General features: G+C 46.5%; 1 protein-coding gene across 1 annotated transcript in view; it reads left to right on the forward strand.

The window, feature by feature from the left end:
- Nucleotides 1-15,687, forward strand: part of LOC144826026 (uncharacterized) — a 658,919-nt gene that overhangs the window by 215,172 nt on the left and 428,060 nt on the right. The window contains exons 8-9 of the mRNA XM_078684302.1: nt 6,316-6,438; nt 8,069-8,182. Coding sequence (XP_078540428.1) covers nt 6,316-6,438; nt 8,069-8,182 — 237 coding nt within the window. The remainder of the gene's footprint in view (nt 1-6,315; nt 6,439-8,068; nt 8,183-15,687) is intronic.

The following is a 15,687-nucleotide window of genomic DNA, read 5'->3' on the forward strand; positions in this document are numbered from 1 at the left end:
ATTTTGGTGTGCTTATTTCCCATATTCATCACTTTGAAATCTGTCATGCAGAGACTTATATGCTATATATATATATATATTCACTGGTGCTATGTATGTTCCCTGTCTTATTGACCTTTTTGTCTAAAAAAAAAAATGTAAAGCGCTCTCATACCCCTGGGTCCAGCCAGCGCTATATAAAACCTCTAAAATAAGTAAATGAAAATAAATAAATGCCATCCCTCATATTACACCAGGTTATATGCTAGCAAGGCATAGATTTTTCCAGACCTGGTACTAATACATGAAATGTTTGGTTAGAGGTAAATGAGCTGCAGATTGTACACTTTGCATAGATCACCATCTGGTGTTGGGCTCCGATGATTGCATGTTGTTTTTGTCTTTGAAGAAGCCTTGTATTCAAAAGACCGGTGACTCCTCCTTCGGTGTAGAGTGCGCATGGGCTTCGGCTCCATCGTTAGATTGTTTTTTTCCGTCATCGGGTTCCAATGAAACTTGCTGCACTCGGTTCGGAACCGTTTCCAGACCTCTTCGATGGGCAAATACATTCACCGACAGTACTGTTTCGATCACGTGCCTTCGATGCGCACCTCGAAAGTTTCCATCACTCTTCGACGCCTGCGAACTTCGACGCGGGCCGTTGGGCCTACCCACGACGATAGAGACGGACGTCGATGGAACGGACTCCATTTAAAAAATGTCCACAGTGTGGTACTAAATTTCCACACTCGGACCTACTTCCTGTCTGCAATTTGTGCCTCTCTCTAGAACATCGAGAGGACAATTGTGAAACCTGCCTTTCATTCAAATCGAAGAAAACTATCCGGGATCATCGAGCTAGACGTCGAGACATGCAGCGAGGCACAGGCTCCATTGCGACATCTTCAGTCCAGGTCCCGATAACCTTCCGGAGCCAGAAGAGATCCTGCACTCCGAAGCAGACGTCTCCGACGCCGAGGCCGATGGTGACATCACTCCTGGTCAAAGGGACGTTAGTACTGAAGCCTCGGCCCGACCCAGCCCAAAACAATGGCACCGGTAACACCTTCGCCTTCAGGCTCAGGTTTACACTGTACCAAGACTTCGAACGCCCCGCCCTCGGGCCCAGCACCGAAGGACAGACAAAAGCCATCCGGCTCGAGCCAACCACTCGGCGCCGACAAACCACCCTCCGCACCGAAGGTGCAGCCTTCAGGGGGGCCACTTCCTCTTACGTCGACACCGACGAAATACTCGGCGCTGAAAGACCCCTCGGCACCGAAAGACCCCTCGGCAACGAAAGACTCAGATAAAAAGTCGGCGCCGAAGCAACTTGATAAGGCATCGACACCGAAAGAGCCAGATAAACCACCAACACCAAAAAAAACAGATAAATCTTCGGGACTGAAACAAACTGAAAAACCTTTGGCACCGAAGCATATAGAAAACTTCGGAACCGAGTAAAGCGATTGTACCGGACAATGTCCCAAAACACCCAAAATCAGTCCCTAAGGATATTTCTGCGACCCCTAGCAAGTTTGTGGAGTCTGAAGACCTTTTCTTCCCAGATCCAAAGCAGACTACTATATTTATCCATCCAAAGACTGGTCATATAGTCACCAAGCAGCCTGCAAAGAGAAAACCAGAACATTTACACCAAGTTCCAGTTCCTCCTAAAAAGATTAATATTTCTACTAACACTTCTCCACCTTCACCTCCACCACCTGCTAACCCTAACTTACTAATTTCACCACCACACTCTTCAGATTTAAAGGAGAGTGATGATTCACAGGGGCATGGAGGTTTAGATGAGGATGTAATGCCATTAAGCCCTGTCAATTCACCACAGAAGTCAGACCCATGGCATGATTATAACACTGATCCTGATATCACTAATGATTCAGATTTCTACCCCTCAAAGCCATCCCCACCAGATGTTAATGTGGGGTTTGACAACTAATTAATAGGGCAGCTACATAACACAAAGTCAAACTTCATACAGATCCTGTAGAGGGGGGAGTAGTGATGGAGGCCGTGTGAGGACCAGTAAACCAGCCACCTCGCCTGTTGCATGCTGGGGGTTCCCTGATGCTCGACGATCATCGTTCACGGAGCAGCATCGTGTACGGAGCACTGAGCGGGCTGTCTGACGGGCGGACTGCTAGTCGGCCAGATCGCTTTCTGAAAAGGGGAGATCAGAAGCATTAATCCTAATGAGCACAAGTAAAATTCGAAGGCTTTACCGCTCGCGAGTGAAGCTTTACGGGAAAGTGCAGCTTAGTGTCCGGTCGCCGCTCTGCCACCGAGCTTTACTCACCGCCACTGTCTCAATCCTAGTGGCTATCGGCGGCAAGGCAGCTGCTCCTGAGCTCGGATCCAGACAAGCAGCCGTGAAACTCGAGACCCTGTTACAGACTACAAGGATGACCACGAGGGGTCAGAAAACAAAAACCAAACCACCCGCGATGCAAGCTGAGGGAGAAAAAGAGGGCGAGAAGGTAGATCCGCCGCTGAAAGGTAAGAGGGACTTGGGGGCCATCAAACAGACTGCCAAATCAAATCCGGTAATGCAAGGGCGCTCCCTCTCTATCACTAGTCATTTTCCTGTTGTAAGACCCGCAATTCCAGCTAACCAGGGGGGCAGTGCAAACATTAGAGAGCCCGCCATCAGTACCCCCCAAGTCTCCACTGCAGACGCAGTCCCGCAAACAACGGCGGATACCCTGACAGCGGCCCAGGACCCTATGCAGAGTGGATCAAATGAAGGCAATGAGACACTAACAGACCTGTGCACAGCTTTGATCGCAACCCAGGAGCAAGGAGGAAATCTGGCAGGCAGGGGCACTCTGGTGGGCCCACCGCCACAAACTTCAGACTCGAACACTGATAATTTCTACTCTGTATCAGATGGATCATTGTCTGACTCGGGCTCCGGAAAAGAAGGCTCCTCTTCAGCAGAGGATGTGCAATCGGATGAGATCGATAGTGAGAAGGAGAAAAACCAGAGTAAAGCAGCTGATACTGTAATGAGGAAGAGGCAATCTAGGCGAAAAAGGAATCAATTAAAATGGGACTACAGTGACTCTCCCAGCCTTCTCTCACCTGCCTCTAGCACTCTGCCACCTGAGAAGGGCGATTTAGCCCCTGGGGGCAGCAACGAAGCAGACATGCCCACTCTTGCATCTATCCTAAATTCCATTTAGCCATTCCAAGAGGAAGTGTGCTCAGACAATCTCTCTGCCAAGGTCGCCTCCAAGAAGCTGCAAAGCGGGATGAGGAAACTCAATAAAGCCTGTACTGATATCGGTGACCGGTTAGCAATGGTGGTAGCCAGGACAGAGATTCTGGAGGCAGAGGCCGAGAAGGCTAAAGAACAGAGGAGCTTGCACGAGGCATGCCTAGTCGACGTAATGTCCAAACTGGAGGACCAGGAGAACAGACAACGCCGTAATAATCTGTGACTGCTGGGGATTCCGGAGGGGCATATAAAAACAATTGGCCTGGAGTTCAGTCTTTGAGTGTGTGAAACCTTTTGCTGACTGAGTGTGTACAACAAATGCTTTACACTGTCCTCTGGTACTGCCTTATTGCTCGACCAAGCTACCACTTTAGAGAGTAAGGTCACACCTGGCTTTAACCTCTGTTATATGTGAGAAAGTGCCATCTTTCTTGCATTGGTATGCCCCCACTTTTTTCTGAACAGCTGATGTGCTTTGACTGAATGTGCCCTGGGCTCCTGCCAACCAGGTAACCACGGCCTGTGTTCCTTCCCTACAATCGGTGTTGAAACAAAACCCAATTGGCATCTCTGGCCATCTATCAGCTCCTAGTAAATGGTACGCTAGATACCCAGGGCATGGTGACAAGAGAAGACCCCTAAGGGCTGCAGCACTTATTGTGCCACCCTTAGGGACCCTGTACCTTGGTACCCACCCATTGCCTTTGCAGAGTGAGTGCCTAGGTACAGAACTAAACAAAGAGTCGACATGGCACACATCCCTGTGTGCCATGCCCACAGACCCACTGCCCTAGTTGGTGGACTCTATACGTACTGTACTTCACTCTAGTCCAGTAAATACAGAGCTACTTTTTCACATTATACCTCTGGGGTTTGTGAACTCTATACACAATGTACCTTATTCTGGTTCAGTATATATAGAGCCACTTTCTCACGGACGGCACTAATAACTTCAGTCAATAACATCTTATCTATGGTTGATGCTGGACAGGCGGCGGTGCGGATTCTGTTGGACCTATCCCCAGCCTTCATACCAACTCTTCCATCATAATGATTGATCGCCTACAAGAAATTGGGGTCACAGACTTAGCCTTGTAGCTCCTGTCATCCTTCCTGACGGATAGGTCACAAAACGTGGTGGTGGACCAATTCTACTCTGACCGAGTAGCCACTTTCTGTGGGTGTCCGCAGGGCTCATCCCTGAGCCCAACTTTGTTTGATATATATGTCTCCCCGCTTGCCAAACTGATTAGATTTTTGGGCTTCAGGTGTTATCCTATTCTGACAACATACAAATACTTCTGTCTACCACAAAGGACATAGAGGCCTCCACCATAAAATTTTGACAACTGCATTCAAGCTGTGGCCACCTGGATGTAACAAATTACCTCTGACTGAATGGGTACAAAACCGAGGTTTTGATCTTTGGTAGCCAACAATCTATTTGGACCCATTCTTGGTGGCCAGAAATGCTGTTCCAGCCCTGCTTACTCCGCAAAGAATCCTGGTGTCTTGGTTAACAACAATCGGTCCTTTAATCTTCAGGTCAGTACGACAGTATCATCATGTTTTTGGGTGATTAAGGCCCTTAGGAAGGTGTTTCCGTTCCTTTCTCTTCCTGAGCATAAACAAGCGGTTGTGGCACTGATTATATCCAGGACGGATCATTGCAATGCGCTGTTTCTGGACATTAATAAGATAGCCATTGACAAGTTGTAGCTTGTCCAGAATGCGGCAGCAAGACTCTTTGGATCTTCCTAAATAGCAGTCCCTGCTACTATTTGTAAACTGCAATGGCTCCCTGTGTGTTGGACACCCTCACTATGAGATCCTTTCGCATAGAATTATGGGCTTGCAACTGATCAGCAGGGAGTTACCTGGTTGTTTTTCACACCTGTTGCTTCAGTAAGGTCAGACACGGCTTAGCATTATAAACAGTGTTGGTTAATTGCTACCACATACTACTAGTGAATACTATCCAGTCTATTGGGTTCCATTATCTTTTGTTTGCTGAAATCCAAACCTTCTGCTTTCATGACTGATGCACTTTCTTTTGTCAGGAATCTTTCTTGCTAGAGGGAAAATCTTTGGCTCTACTACTAAGAATAATGCATACATCTGGTTGCAGAAGGTGATCGATTGAAATCTGTTTTCTGGCCCCTCTGGTTAGCCATTTGTCAGTCAGCCTGGCTTCCACTAGTATCTCAATGCATTATTCTCCTCTTTATACCAGTAACAGTTTTCAAAAACACTTCATCTATGTATTAAAAATCTGAATTGCTGCAGATTTGATTTGTATTGGCAAAAAGAGAACATATCTCTTTAGCACTGATGGTCTCAATCCATCTTTCTATATTCGGTTAAAACCATAAAATATGTTACATATAACATCTTTTATAGTTTTAACCGAATATAGAAAGATTAATTGAAACCACATATAAATAGCATTACATTCCATCAAACCAGTTATTTTGTGTTAAAATAACAAATCCACTGGTGGTCCGAATTTAACTACCTAAACAAATTGCCTTCAAGGCCTTCTGCATTGTTCATTATGCACTGCACATTATGCACTGCACAACCAAGGCCCTGAAAAAGTTGAGCATCCCTTTTACAGGTATGTTCCTTCTAGACAGCTGCGTTCTGCTGGTAAACATCTATTGGTTCCAACCCTACCCTGCAAATTGGAGATGTATTTAATATAGGTCATAAAATTGACAGTAATTTCTTTCTCATTAGGTCTTTATGGGTCACATGAAGGCGCGTCACTGCCTCATGCTAGAGAACCTTAATAAGGATATAGTTCCTCATGCAAAACTCTGACCATTATTTCTCTGTAACTACCATACAGGAAATTTTGGATGGGGTAGGTGTGCTGCACCTATATCACTTAGATCTCCTGAATTTATGGAAAACATCAAAATATGTTTAATCTGCTAAGATTGTACTTTCCACATGAGAAGGTAAGAACATCTTGACTTGTTCGGGCAATATTCATACTTGCTGCTTTAAAAGCGTGACTAAATGCTGTGTGCAAACTGTTTGTTTATGGCCTAGCACATAAATTACTCATAAATTACTCATCTGGTTGTTTTCAGATTCGCGTGTTTCAAAATATCATCCAGGAAAAAGAGAAGGATCTGCTAGGACAAGCCCAAAATCATGAGCAGGAACTCTTCAGACTGGCAGCAAAATCAGATGCCAGTGCTGATCTTGAACAGGTCTGTTTTATTCTTGTGGTATTGTGTACACAGAGCTAGCGTTGACCTGTTGTTGTAAAGGAACACATACATAAACTCAATATTAAATTTAGTAACTGTACACTGTTCACTTCTCAAAATAGAATTACCCTTTTAAGGCAAGTAGTGATTGCCAGTAACAAGGCAGTGACCAATACATTTGACGTGCTAGATATTGTTAATAGGCTCCCATTGCAGCTTTGGAAATGACTGGCTTCCAGACTCCACAGAGAACAGTCAGGAAATGAGTATTGTGTGGGGAGTAGTCCAGAAAGAAGTTCAGTTTGATAACCACAAATAGAATATCTTACATTAGTGCATAAAAGCATGAATTAGAAGCCTGAAATTCAGGAGTCTAGAAACAAGAAGTATACTTACCTTCTTTTCATTTTCAACTCTTCCATATTTACCTTCAGTTGTCGTACTGTTGATTGAATATGTATGCTTGTTGTACAAAGTGCATTGAAATAACTTTTCATATATTGAATGTTTAAATGCATGATTCTTTTTATTTTATCAGTGGTATTGTACACCTGTACTATACGATCCTTTTGCATAGAATTCTGGAGTTGCAACTGATCAGCAGGGAGTTACCTGGTTGTTTTTCACAACTGGCGCTTCAGTGAGATCACACAGGGCTTATCATTATTAATAGTGGTAGTAAATTGATACCTCATACTACTAGTGAATACTATCCAGTCTTTTGGGTTCCATTATTTTTTTTATGCTGAAATCCGAACCTTCTGCTTTCATGACTAATGTACATTTTTTTTTTGTCAGGGATCTTTCTTGCTAGAGGCAAGACCTTTGGCTCTGCTACTAAGAATAATACATACACCTGGGTGCAGAAGGTGATAGATTGAAACTTTGTTTTCTGGCCCTTCTGTTTCGCCATTTGTCAGTCAGCCTGGCTTCCACTAGTATCTAAATGTATTCTTCTTCTCTTTATACTAGTAACAGTTTTCAAAAATAATTCATCTATTTGTTGTCAATCGGAATTGGTGCAGATATATTTTATATGGGCAAAAATAGTACATATCTCCTTAATACTGATCCCTCTTTCTTTATTTGTTTAAAACCATAAAAGATGTTACATATAAATAGCATTACATTACATCACACCAGTTATTTTCTGTTAAAATAGTAAATCCACTGATGGTCCCATTTTGACTTCCTGAGTCAAAGGAGGTGAGATTTAGGGCAGACAATCTTTTTAGCCTTTGTTATACAGCTGCATTAGATGGAAGAGCCATTTCATTCATGACTGTCCAGTCATACAATGTCCCACATAAAAGAAGAGTAAGCCATGCAGCTTTGTTTTGCTGTGTGCCAAACTAGCCCTCATGCTTTGCGCTGCAGACTCAGTTGTATTCATTCTAATGCACTGAGTTGATTCTTTGGCATTGAATGTTGTACAGAAGTACAGTATAGAAAAGAGCTCATAACTTACTCCCAAGCCATCTGTAGTCACTTTTCCTTAACAGTCTCACAATTGTATGTTTTTGCACACACGCGGTTAGATGGTTTAAGCCTCTTTTCTTATTTATTTTACAGAGTTGCATAGTACCAAGATTTTTAACACTGCTATTTTCATACTTCTTTTCTCTAATAGCTACTAAAAGCCTTGAAGCAGAAACTACATGAAAAAGAAGAAGTGCTGTTAGGGAAAAACCAAGTTATAGATGTGTTACAAAAAGAATTGGATGTGAAGGACCAGCATTTGAAGGTAAGATGATTTTGCTGTTTGTGAAAGGTTTACCAAAACAGCATTACGATTATGTAGAGAATTCATGTCAGAGCCTTTGTGCATGTAATGGAAGGGTTATGTCTTGGAGCAATCAACCTTAGCTGTACCAGCACGTTCAGCTGACTTCAACCTACTGCAGTAGATCTTTCATTATAACAGATATGACACTGCTCTGGGTGTAGTGATGTCTCAACACACATACTATTATAATTGTGATTAAAACAGCATAAACCTTGATAGTCTATTAGCATTAGTTTTGTTTATTAAATAATTGAGAGAATTCATGGGGAGTTGCACACTGTATGTACCTTTAGGTCCAGAAGCATCCTTTGGCGACTTTGGTGTTTTGTTCCAGCCCTCCTTTGCTTACTTTGCTATCTGCAATATCCTGATGTTGAAGAACCATTGTGTTATTATTTAGGCTCAGCTAATAATGTGAGGAATTTGATGTAGCCCAATGATCAAGTTTGTTTCTCTCTGCAAATGTTAAATTTGCAAATGCAAGCCTCTTTGGAAATCTTCCCTTAGCTGTGAATGTTTTTTGAGTGATGCAACATAGGGGCTAAACCCGCACATTGATTAATCTTTACAATAATAATAATTGTTGGACCCTGCAAAGATGTGTAATGCTTATAGCATTTCTCACAGCCCCTCTTTAACTTCGGAGCAATTTGGCCAGAGAATATCCCGCAGTACTACAGTTTTTCATAATGAATAGCTCTTTCTTCTTGAGTTTTGCAATATATGATTACATTGATGGTCATAAGCGTTAGGATAGTTTGCTACTGTGCATGAAGACCCCTAACACATTTTGTATTTAATTAATAAATGACAAGGTCAAGAGTACAGCATGACCAAATGCAGTGGACCCCCCTCCTAGCCTACAACATTTTTGGTTGTTAAATAAATATATTTATCAAAATATGAAAAAATAAACCTCTTCTTAAAACTACATTCGATCACCTGGGGCATATTAGGTGGCTTACGTTTCTCATTAAAGATGAGGCAAGCAGCCTAATAAGCTTACATTAGAAGATCAAAACGCCATCCTGCTCCATTAAGAGATTAGGGACTTCCATCCTCGACCCCTCCCAATGCGGCTTCCGCAGCGACCACAGCACCGAGACCGCTCTACTCGCCGCCACAGATGAAATTCGCCCCCTCCTCGACCTAGGACACACCGTGGCACTGATCCTACTTGACTTCTCTGCAGTGTTCGACACCATCTCCCACCGCACCTGTGAGAAAGTGAGTTTCTGGTGCAGCACCCCCCCACTTTTTGCCTGATACCTGATTCACTTTTTCTTGGTGTGCCCTGAGTCTCTGCCAATCAGGTACCCAGGGCCTGTGTTCCTTCCCTAACGACTGTACTAAAGTCTAAACCCAGTTGGCATCTCTGGCCACATGTCAGCCCCTAGTAAATGGTACCCTAGGTACCCAGGGCATTGTGACCAGAAAAGACCCCTAAGTGCTGCAGCACTCATTGTGCAACCCTTAGGGGCCCTGTAGCCTGACACACACACACTGCCTTTGCAGGCTGATTGTCCTGGTGCAGAACTAAACAAAGAGTCGACATGGCACACATCCCTGTGTGCCACGCCCACAAACCCACTGCCCTAGCATACATCAGCCACCCCTCTGCTGGGTGCCCTATGCCAGTGGTGTGGGCACAGGTGCATGAGCCCCGTGTCCCTACAGTATCCAGGGCCATTCCTGGGCACTGTAAGTGCAGTGATGCCATTAAGAGTGTATGGTGGGAGGTTGTCATTACGAACTCCACAGCACCATAATGGCTACACTGAAGACTGACAAGTTTGATATCAAACTTCTCAGTACATTAAACCCACACTGATGCCAGTGTGGGATTTAATGTAAAATGCACTACAGAGGGCATCTTAGAGATGCCCCCTGAAACCTAACCTACAATCCGCGTCTTGTCTGAGAGGCTGCCATACAGCAGACATGTTGCTGGACCCCTGGGTGGAGAGCCCCCGCTCTCCTGGGCCTGCAACAATGCACATCCTGGCACGAGGTGCTAGGCCTCCTCCCCCTGGTTGGGCAGGGGAAGCTTCAAAGGCATTCCGCCTTTGTGAGCTTCTCCAGACCACTTACTGTACTTAGCAACTGGCCCCCACCAGTTCTGACCCCCACTCTGGCGGGAAACCCTACATCAGGAAGGGGGTGTGCCAGCCTGTGCCACCTCCACCTCTCAGGTGGGAGACGCGAGGTGAAGCACGACCCCGGGCTCCGGCCATCTTGAAGTTGGGGAGCCCTGCCCAATCACAGCTTGGCTCCTTCCCCTCCCACAGGAGAGGAGCAGGCTAGGGGGTGTACTCACCCCATTGGTCCCTGTGTTAAAAGTTAGGCTGAAAACCGTCAACATTATCGGCGCCCTCTTGCTCTCCTTAAACCTTTTGTGCGCGTAAAACAGCCGCCATTTTGGACACCATGGCTTCCCTGCTCTCGCCGAGAGCCAGCGCGTCTCTCTCTCTCTCTCCTAACTTCGCTGGCAACCCCCCCCCTGCTTGCACCTGCCTTGAGTCATAAACCCCTCTTCGGCGCTGCTCTGCCCCAGGCCCTCATCCTGTTCCCAGCGCGACACCTCCCTGCTTCCCCGTCATGACCTCCGGCCCTTTTGATGCAAACCCCTTTTCCCCGTGTGCCCGTTTGTCTTCCCCGTTCCCAGGCCGACACCTAGCTCTGCCGATACCAATCTCTTGCCCCTCCCCATACAATAGGAAGCTTCCCTCCTCAAAGGACCCCCGAGATGATCAAAGCCCCCCCCCCATCCCACGAGATCCGATCGAAACCCGCACACTCCGTGAATCGGCGGAATACCCAGCTGCGCAATGATCATCACCTGTTGTGAACGGGGCGGGGACTTCCACTGTAGCCTTGCATGGGAACGGGCTGGGAAGGGGGGATTCTGAGGATGTCTTTCCGTACATCAAAGTATCAACGAGAATGTGTTACATGTAATAAAGAGATAAACTTGTGTATAAGAGGCCAGGCCTCCGGGATGCAGTTAGAGCACCTCAGAACGATACCTTCTGTCCGTTTTCGTTGTGTTCTCCTCCGGAGCGAATAAAAACCTTGTTTCCTGCCTTCCAGTCTCCAGCGCCTGCCTCTTCAATAGTTTAACTTCTTTGTGGGTTCAAGAGGCGACATCGCCGGGCAATAATTAAGGATCTTATATTCTGGTTGGTAGTGCCCCCCCAGTTTGTATTTTTCCACAATTGGCGTCCCAAGCGTGGGGCCCATCAGCGACCCATGGATCCAGTGGGAGAGGTCCTGACGACAAAGTGAACGACTGCAACGATCGGGAACGCGTCTGTCCGATAGACCCTCGTCTGACAGCCGATCATCCGAACTTCACTGGTTCCGAACAGACCTCTCTCGAGTGATCTACGGTCCTGACTGGGAACCATCAGGAGTGCCGCGAGGATAACGAAGAAGAGAGGACGATCGGGCGCTGGATTCGGAAGTCAGGAAACTGTCCATGCGGTCCGGGTAAGGTCGTGTTACCACGACAAATTGCGAAAAAATTGCTTGATTGCTTGTTTGTTAAATACTAGTATTGCTCTTTTTGTTTATTTGGAGATTCACTGTCTGCAAACGGAGAAACAACAGGCTCTCTCTTTGCAAGCAGTGGAGGATAGGTAGGGCAGACAACCGTGCCTATTTTTCTCCCCCACTCAATAATCACCTGAAACTGAGCTGTTGTTCACAAACTATTGTTTCCTGGAGATTCCCTGTCTGCAAACAGGGAAGAGACCACCCTTTTTGCAGATAGTGAAAAGGGTAGGTAACGCAGATCTTTGCGGACCTACTCATTCTCCCCATTGTTATTTATCGGTCTTTTGTTATCTTGATCTATGAGGGATTCACTGTCTGCAAACGGAGAAACAAAGGTCTCTCTCTTTGCAAGCAGTGGAGGATAGGTAGGGTAGCAGCCGTGCTTATTTTTTTCTCCCCCACCCTATAATTGCTTGAAACTGAACTGTTGTTCGCAAAATTATTGTTTCCTGGAGATTCCCTGTCTGCAAACAGGGAGGAGACCACCCTTTTTGCAGATAGTGAAAAAGGTAGGTAACGCAGATCCTTGCGGACCTACTCATTCTCCCCATTGTTATTTATTGGTCTTTGGTTATTGTGATCCATGAGGTATTCACTGCCTGCAAACAACGTAGAATAGAAATATTCTGTCTAGTCTTTGCACCTAGTGATAAGATAGGCAGTGCTGACTTTTTAGTCCCTCGTTACGAGCCGTCATGTCTGTCTTCTCCCCACTGATTAGTAGCCTGTTTAGCCCGGACCGCTTATTAGAGATGGACCATCCAGCCCCACTGGAAGGCACCCCTAATAAGGACATGTTCATGAAGCATGGATTGACCGCTATTGCCTATAGTAAACTATGGCATAAATATACAAAACAGGGTCAAGAAAGTCAATGGCCCCTGACAGGATCCTTCGATGATGATAAAATAAAAATGCTAGAAACTGCCCTAGGTAAAAACAAGACAACACCTACTATGCTTGATAGCTTCGGCATGTGGCGAAAAGAAACTGAACAGCGTAAAAAGAAAACTGAGAGTAGGTTGGAAAAAGAGCTGCAAAAAGCAGCCCACCTAGCTGCTCAGACACTAAAAAAGGAGATAGAGGAAAGAGAGAAAGCTAAACAGAAACTAGAAAGGGAAACGCCAAGCCAGTGTCCGGTTAGAACCCCCTCCATGCTCTACCCTGATTTACCCTCGAAACGACAAGCCAATGAGGACCTGCTGTTAGGTCCTCCTATCATCTACATGCCCCCTCCATACGCCCCTTCTCGACCCTTGGTGCAGCACGCGCCACCCCCAGGTACAAACGAAGGTACCGCCGCAGCGTCGGCCCCAATGGCCTCTGTGCCAGCCGAACCCCTTGTATTAAAACCCGCATCAACGACAACGTTAGACGAGCATGAGACTCGAGGGGCTGGCCTTGCAAGAACAAACAGGCTAGACAAAGATGAGCGAGCGGGGATCGACAAAATAGCAAGGACACTGGTAGAAAGGAAGGATGATGAAGAGTACATCACAGATATGTTCAGCTCGTATACAGGGAGTCACAGACGACATTTTACCGTACGACTGTGTTATCATGTCTTGAATACATACGAGGACCGATATCGAGACAAAGGTCCCGAGAGCCTAAGGACTCTGTACCGGAAGGTCGATATCGGGGATGAGGGCGAGTGTGATGTGTCGGACCTCCTTACGCGTACGCTTGAGGTTTTCCGCCACCTCACTGAACGAAAGCCGGGAGCTAAATCCGCGGCCCCCGTAGTGACCGAACCACCAACCGAGCAATCTAACACCATGATGCCGATACGTGAGGCTGCCCCTTACTGGGTTCCTCCTCGGGGTACAGGGACTCACGATGATGCAAACAACCAAGATGCGAAGGGAAGGGTAGTATACAACTGGGTCTACCAGCCATGGGACCGGCAAGAGATACTGACATTCCGGAAATCTCTACCCGACCTACGTAAAAACCCCACTGCCTTCTATACTGAATTGGGTACAGCCCTGGGTTCAACTATCATGACCCTGGCTGACATCGACTTGTTCTTCGGGTTATGTCTACCAGCTGATGTGTGGAAGCAAATCCGGAAAGTCGACCACCTTGAGCTGTTCGGACATACCTGGTCACAACTCGATGACTTGGACAAACAACGGGGACCAGGACAAAAGCCGTTGAAATCCATTCTAGACCTCCCAGATAAAATTGTAGAGAAATTAAAAACCCTAATCCCAGAAAAGAAAGTGGACTGGTCGATAGTAACAGCCTGTCGCCAAAAACCCCAGGAGGATGTATCGGAATACTTCTCCCGGTTTGAAACGGTGTTCTCCGATTACAGCGGCCAGGACATGACCACTGCAACCGGACACCATCTGTTTGTCCAGAATTATGTTAAGGGCCTATCATTGGACATCTCCCAGAAACTACAGGCCAGCGAGAGTAGTTGGGCAGCCTCCAAACCTACAGCGATTCTCCAAATGGCCCAATATTATGAGCATCAGAAAAATGAAAACGATAGGGCAACAGAGAAAAAGAAGAAAGACTTAAAAGAGAGGGTGATGATTGCCAAACTGCAAGGGGTGACTATAGGACGAGACCAATACCGGGGAAACTACCAGACAAACGTCCCTAAGACTGCATTTCCCCAGGACCGCACTCTGACTCCCTACAGTGGACGCACAGACCTTAGAGATGACCAGTGCACTTTCTGCAAAGGGACTGGCCATTGGAAATGCCAGTGCCCAGTTCTCCTGGAAATGATCAGGAACAGAGACCCCAGGGATGTAGCAAACGGACCGAGACCTAAGGGACCACAACGAGGGCCCCCAAATGACGCGACTAATGACAGATCAAGCAGACCGAATACGTTCGATCGACCCAGACAGAACCAATATCAACAATCTGACTATGACGACACTCACACCTTCGCATAGGACAGCCAAGGGCGAGGGAGGGATCCAGTCGAGCTCTATGTTGACCAGCAGGGCCCTTATGTCACTGCTAAGGTCCTGGGTACCAAGTCTCCATTTCTGGTAGACACTGGCGCAACACGTAGTGCGTTATCTAAACGACTGATTCCAAGGGCACCCTTGTCTGGCTCACTCATAACATCGACAGGTTTCGATGGAACGCCCTCCACCAACCCTTTGTCTGCCCCGATTCTCTTTGACGTAGAAAACAACACCACCGACACCACGTTCTTGCTTTCCTCCAATAGCCCTGACGCCATTATGGGACTTGACTTACTGAAACACTTCCGAGCGACGATTAGGTGTTCTCAAGATGGAGTTCGAGTGTTTCTTTACGACAACCCCGTTCTGCTTAAACATTGTTCCCCCGACACATGTTTTCCATCACCGACGTCAACGCGTCCCTGCTTGACACCCTACCTCCGTATCTGTGGGCCAAAGCGGATTCGGACGTAGGGCGTATGTTAATCGACCCAGTGCACATTACTGTCCGACCAGACGCAACACTCCCAAAACTCCCACAATATCGGATATCGCCAGAGGGCGAGAAGGCATTGGTAATGATTATCCAGTCACTGATAGACGCAGGAGTGGTAGAGGAAGTGGTTAGCAACGTTTGCAACAGCCCTATCTTGCCCATTATCAAGAAGCAGGGAGAGGGAGATGAGAAAGCATACCGTTTCATCATCGACCTCCGAGAGATCAACAAAGTGGTGGTACCCCAGTACCCTGTGGTCTCAGACATCACCACCATCCTGACCTTGATTCCATCCACTGCCACCACCTTTTCCGTCATCGACCTCAAGAACGCATTCTTCTCCATCCCCATCCACCCAGACAGCCGATATCTCTTCGGCTTTACCCTAAAATCCCGCTCATATAGGTTTTGCCGAGCCCCTCAAGGCTACACGGAGAGCCCTAGCATCTACAGCCAGGCCCTCAAAAGGCAACTAGACC

Source organism: Lissotriton helveticus, chromosome 3_2 (assembly GCF_964261635.1).
Source record: "Lissotriton helveticus chromosome 3_2, aLisHel1.1, whole genome shotgun sequence".
In the NCBI taxonomy this organism is placed as follows: domain Eukaryota; kingdom Metazoa; phylum Chordata; class Amphibia; order Caudata; family Salamandridae; genus Lissotriton; species Lissotriton helveticus.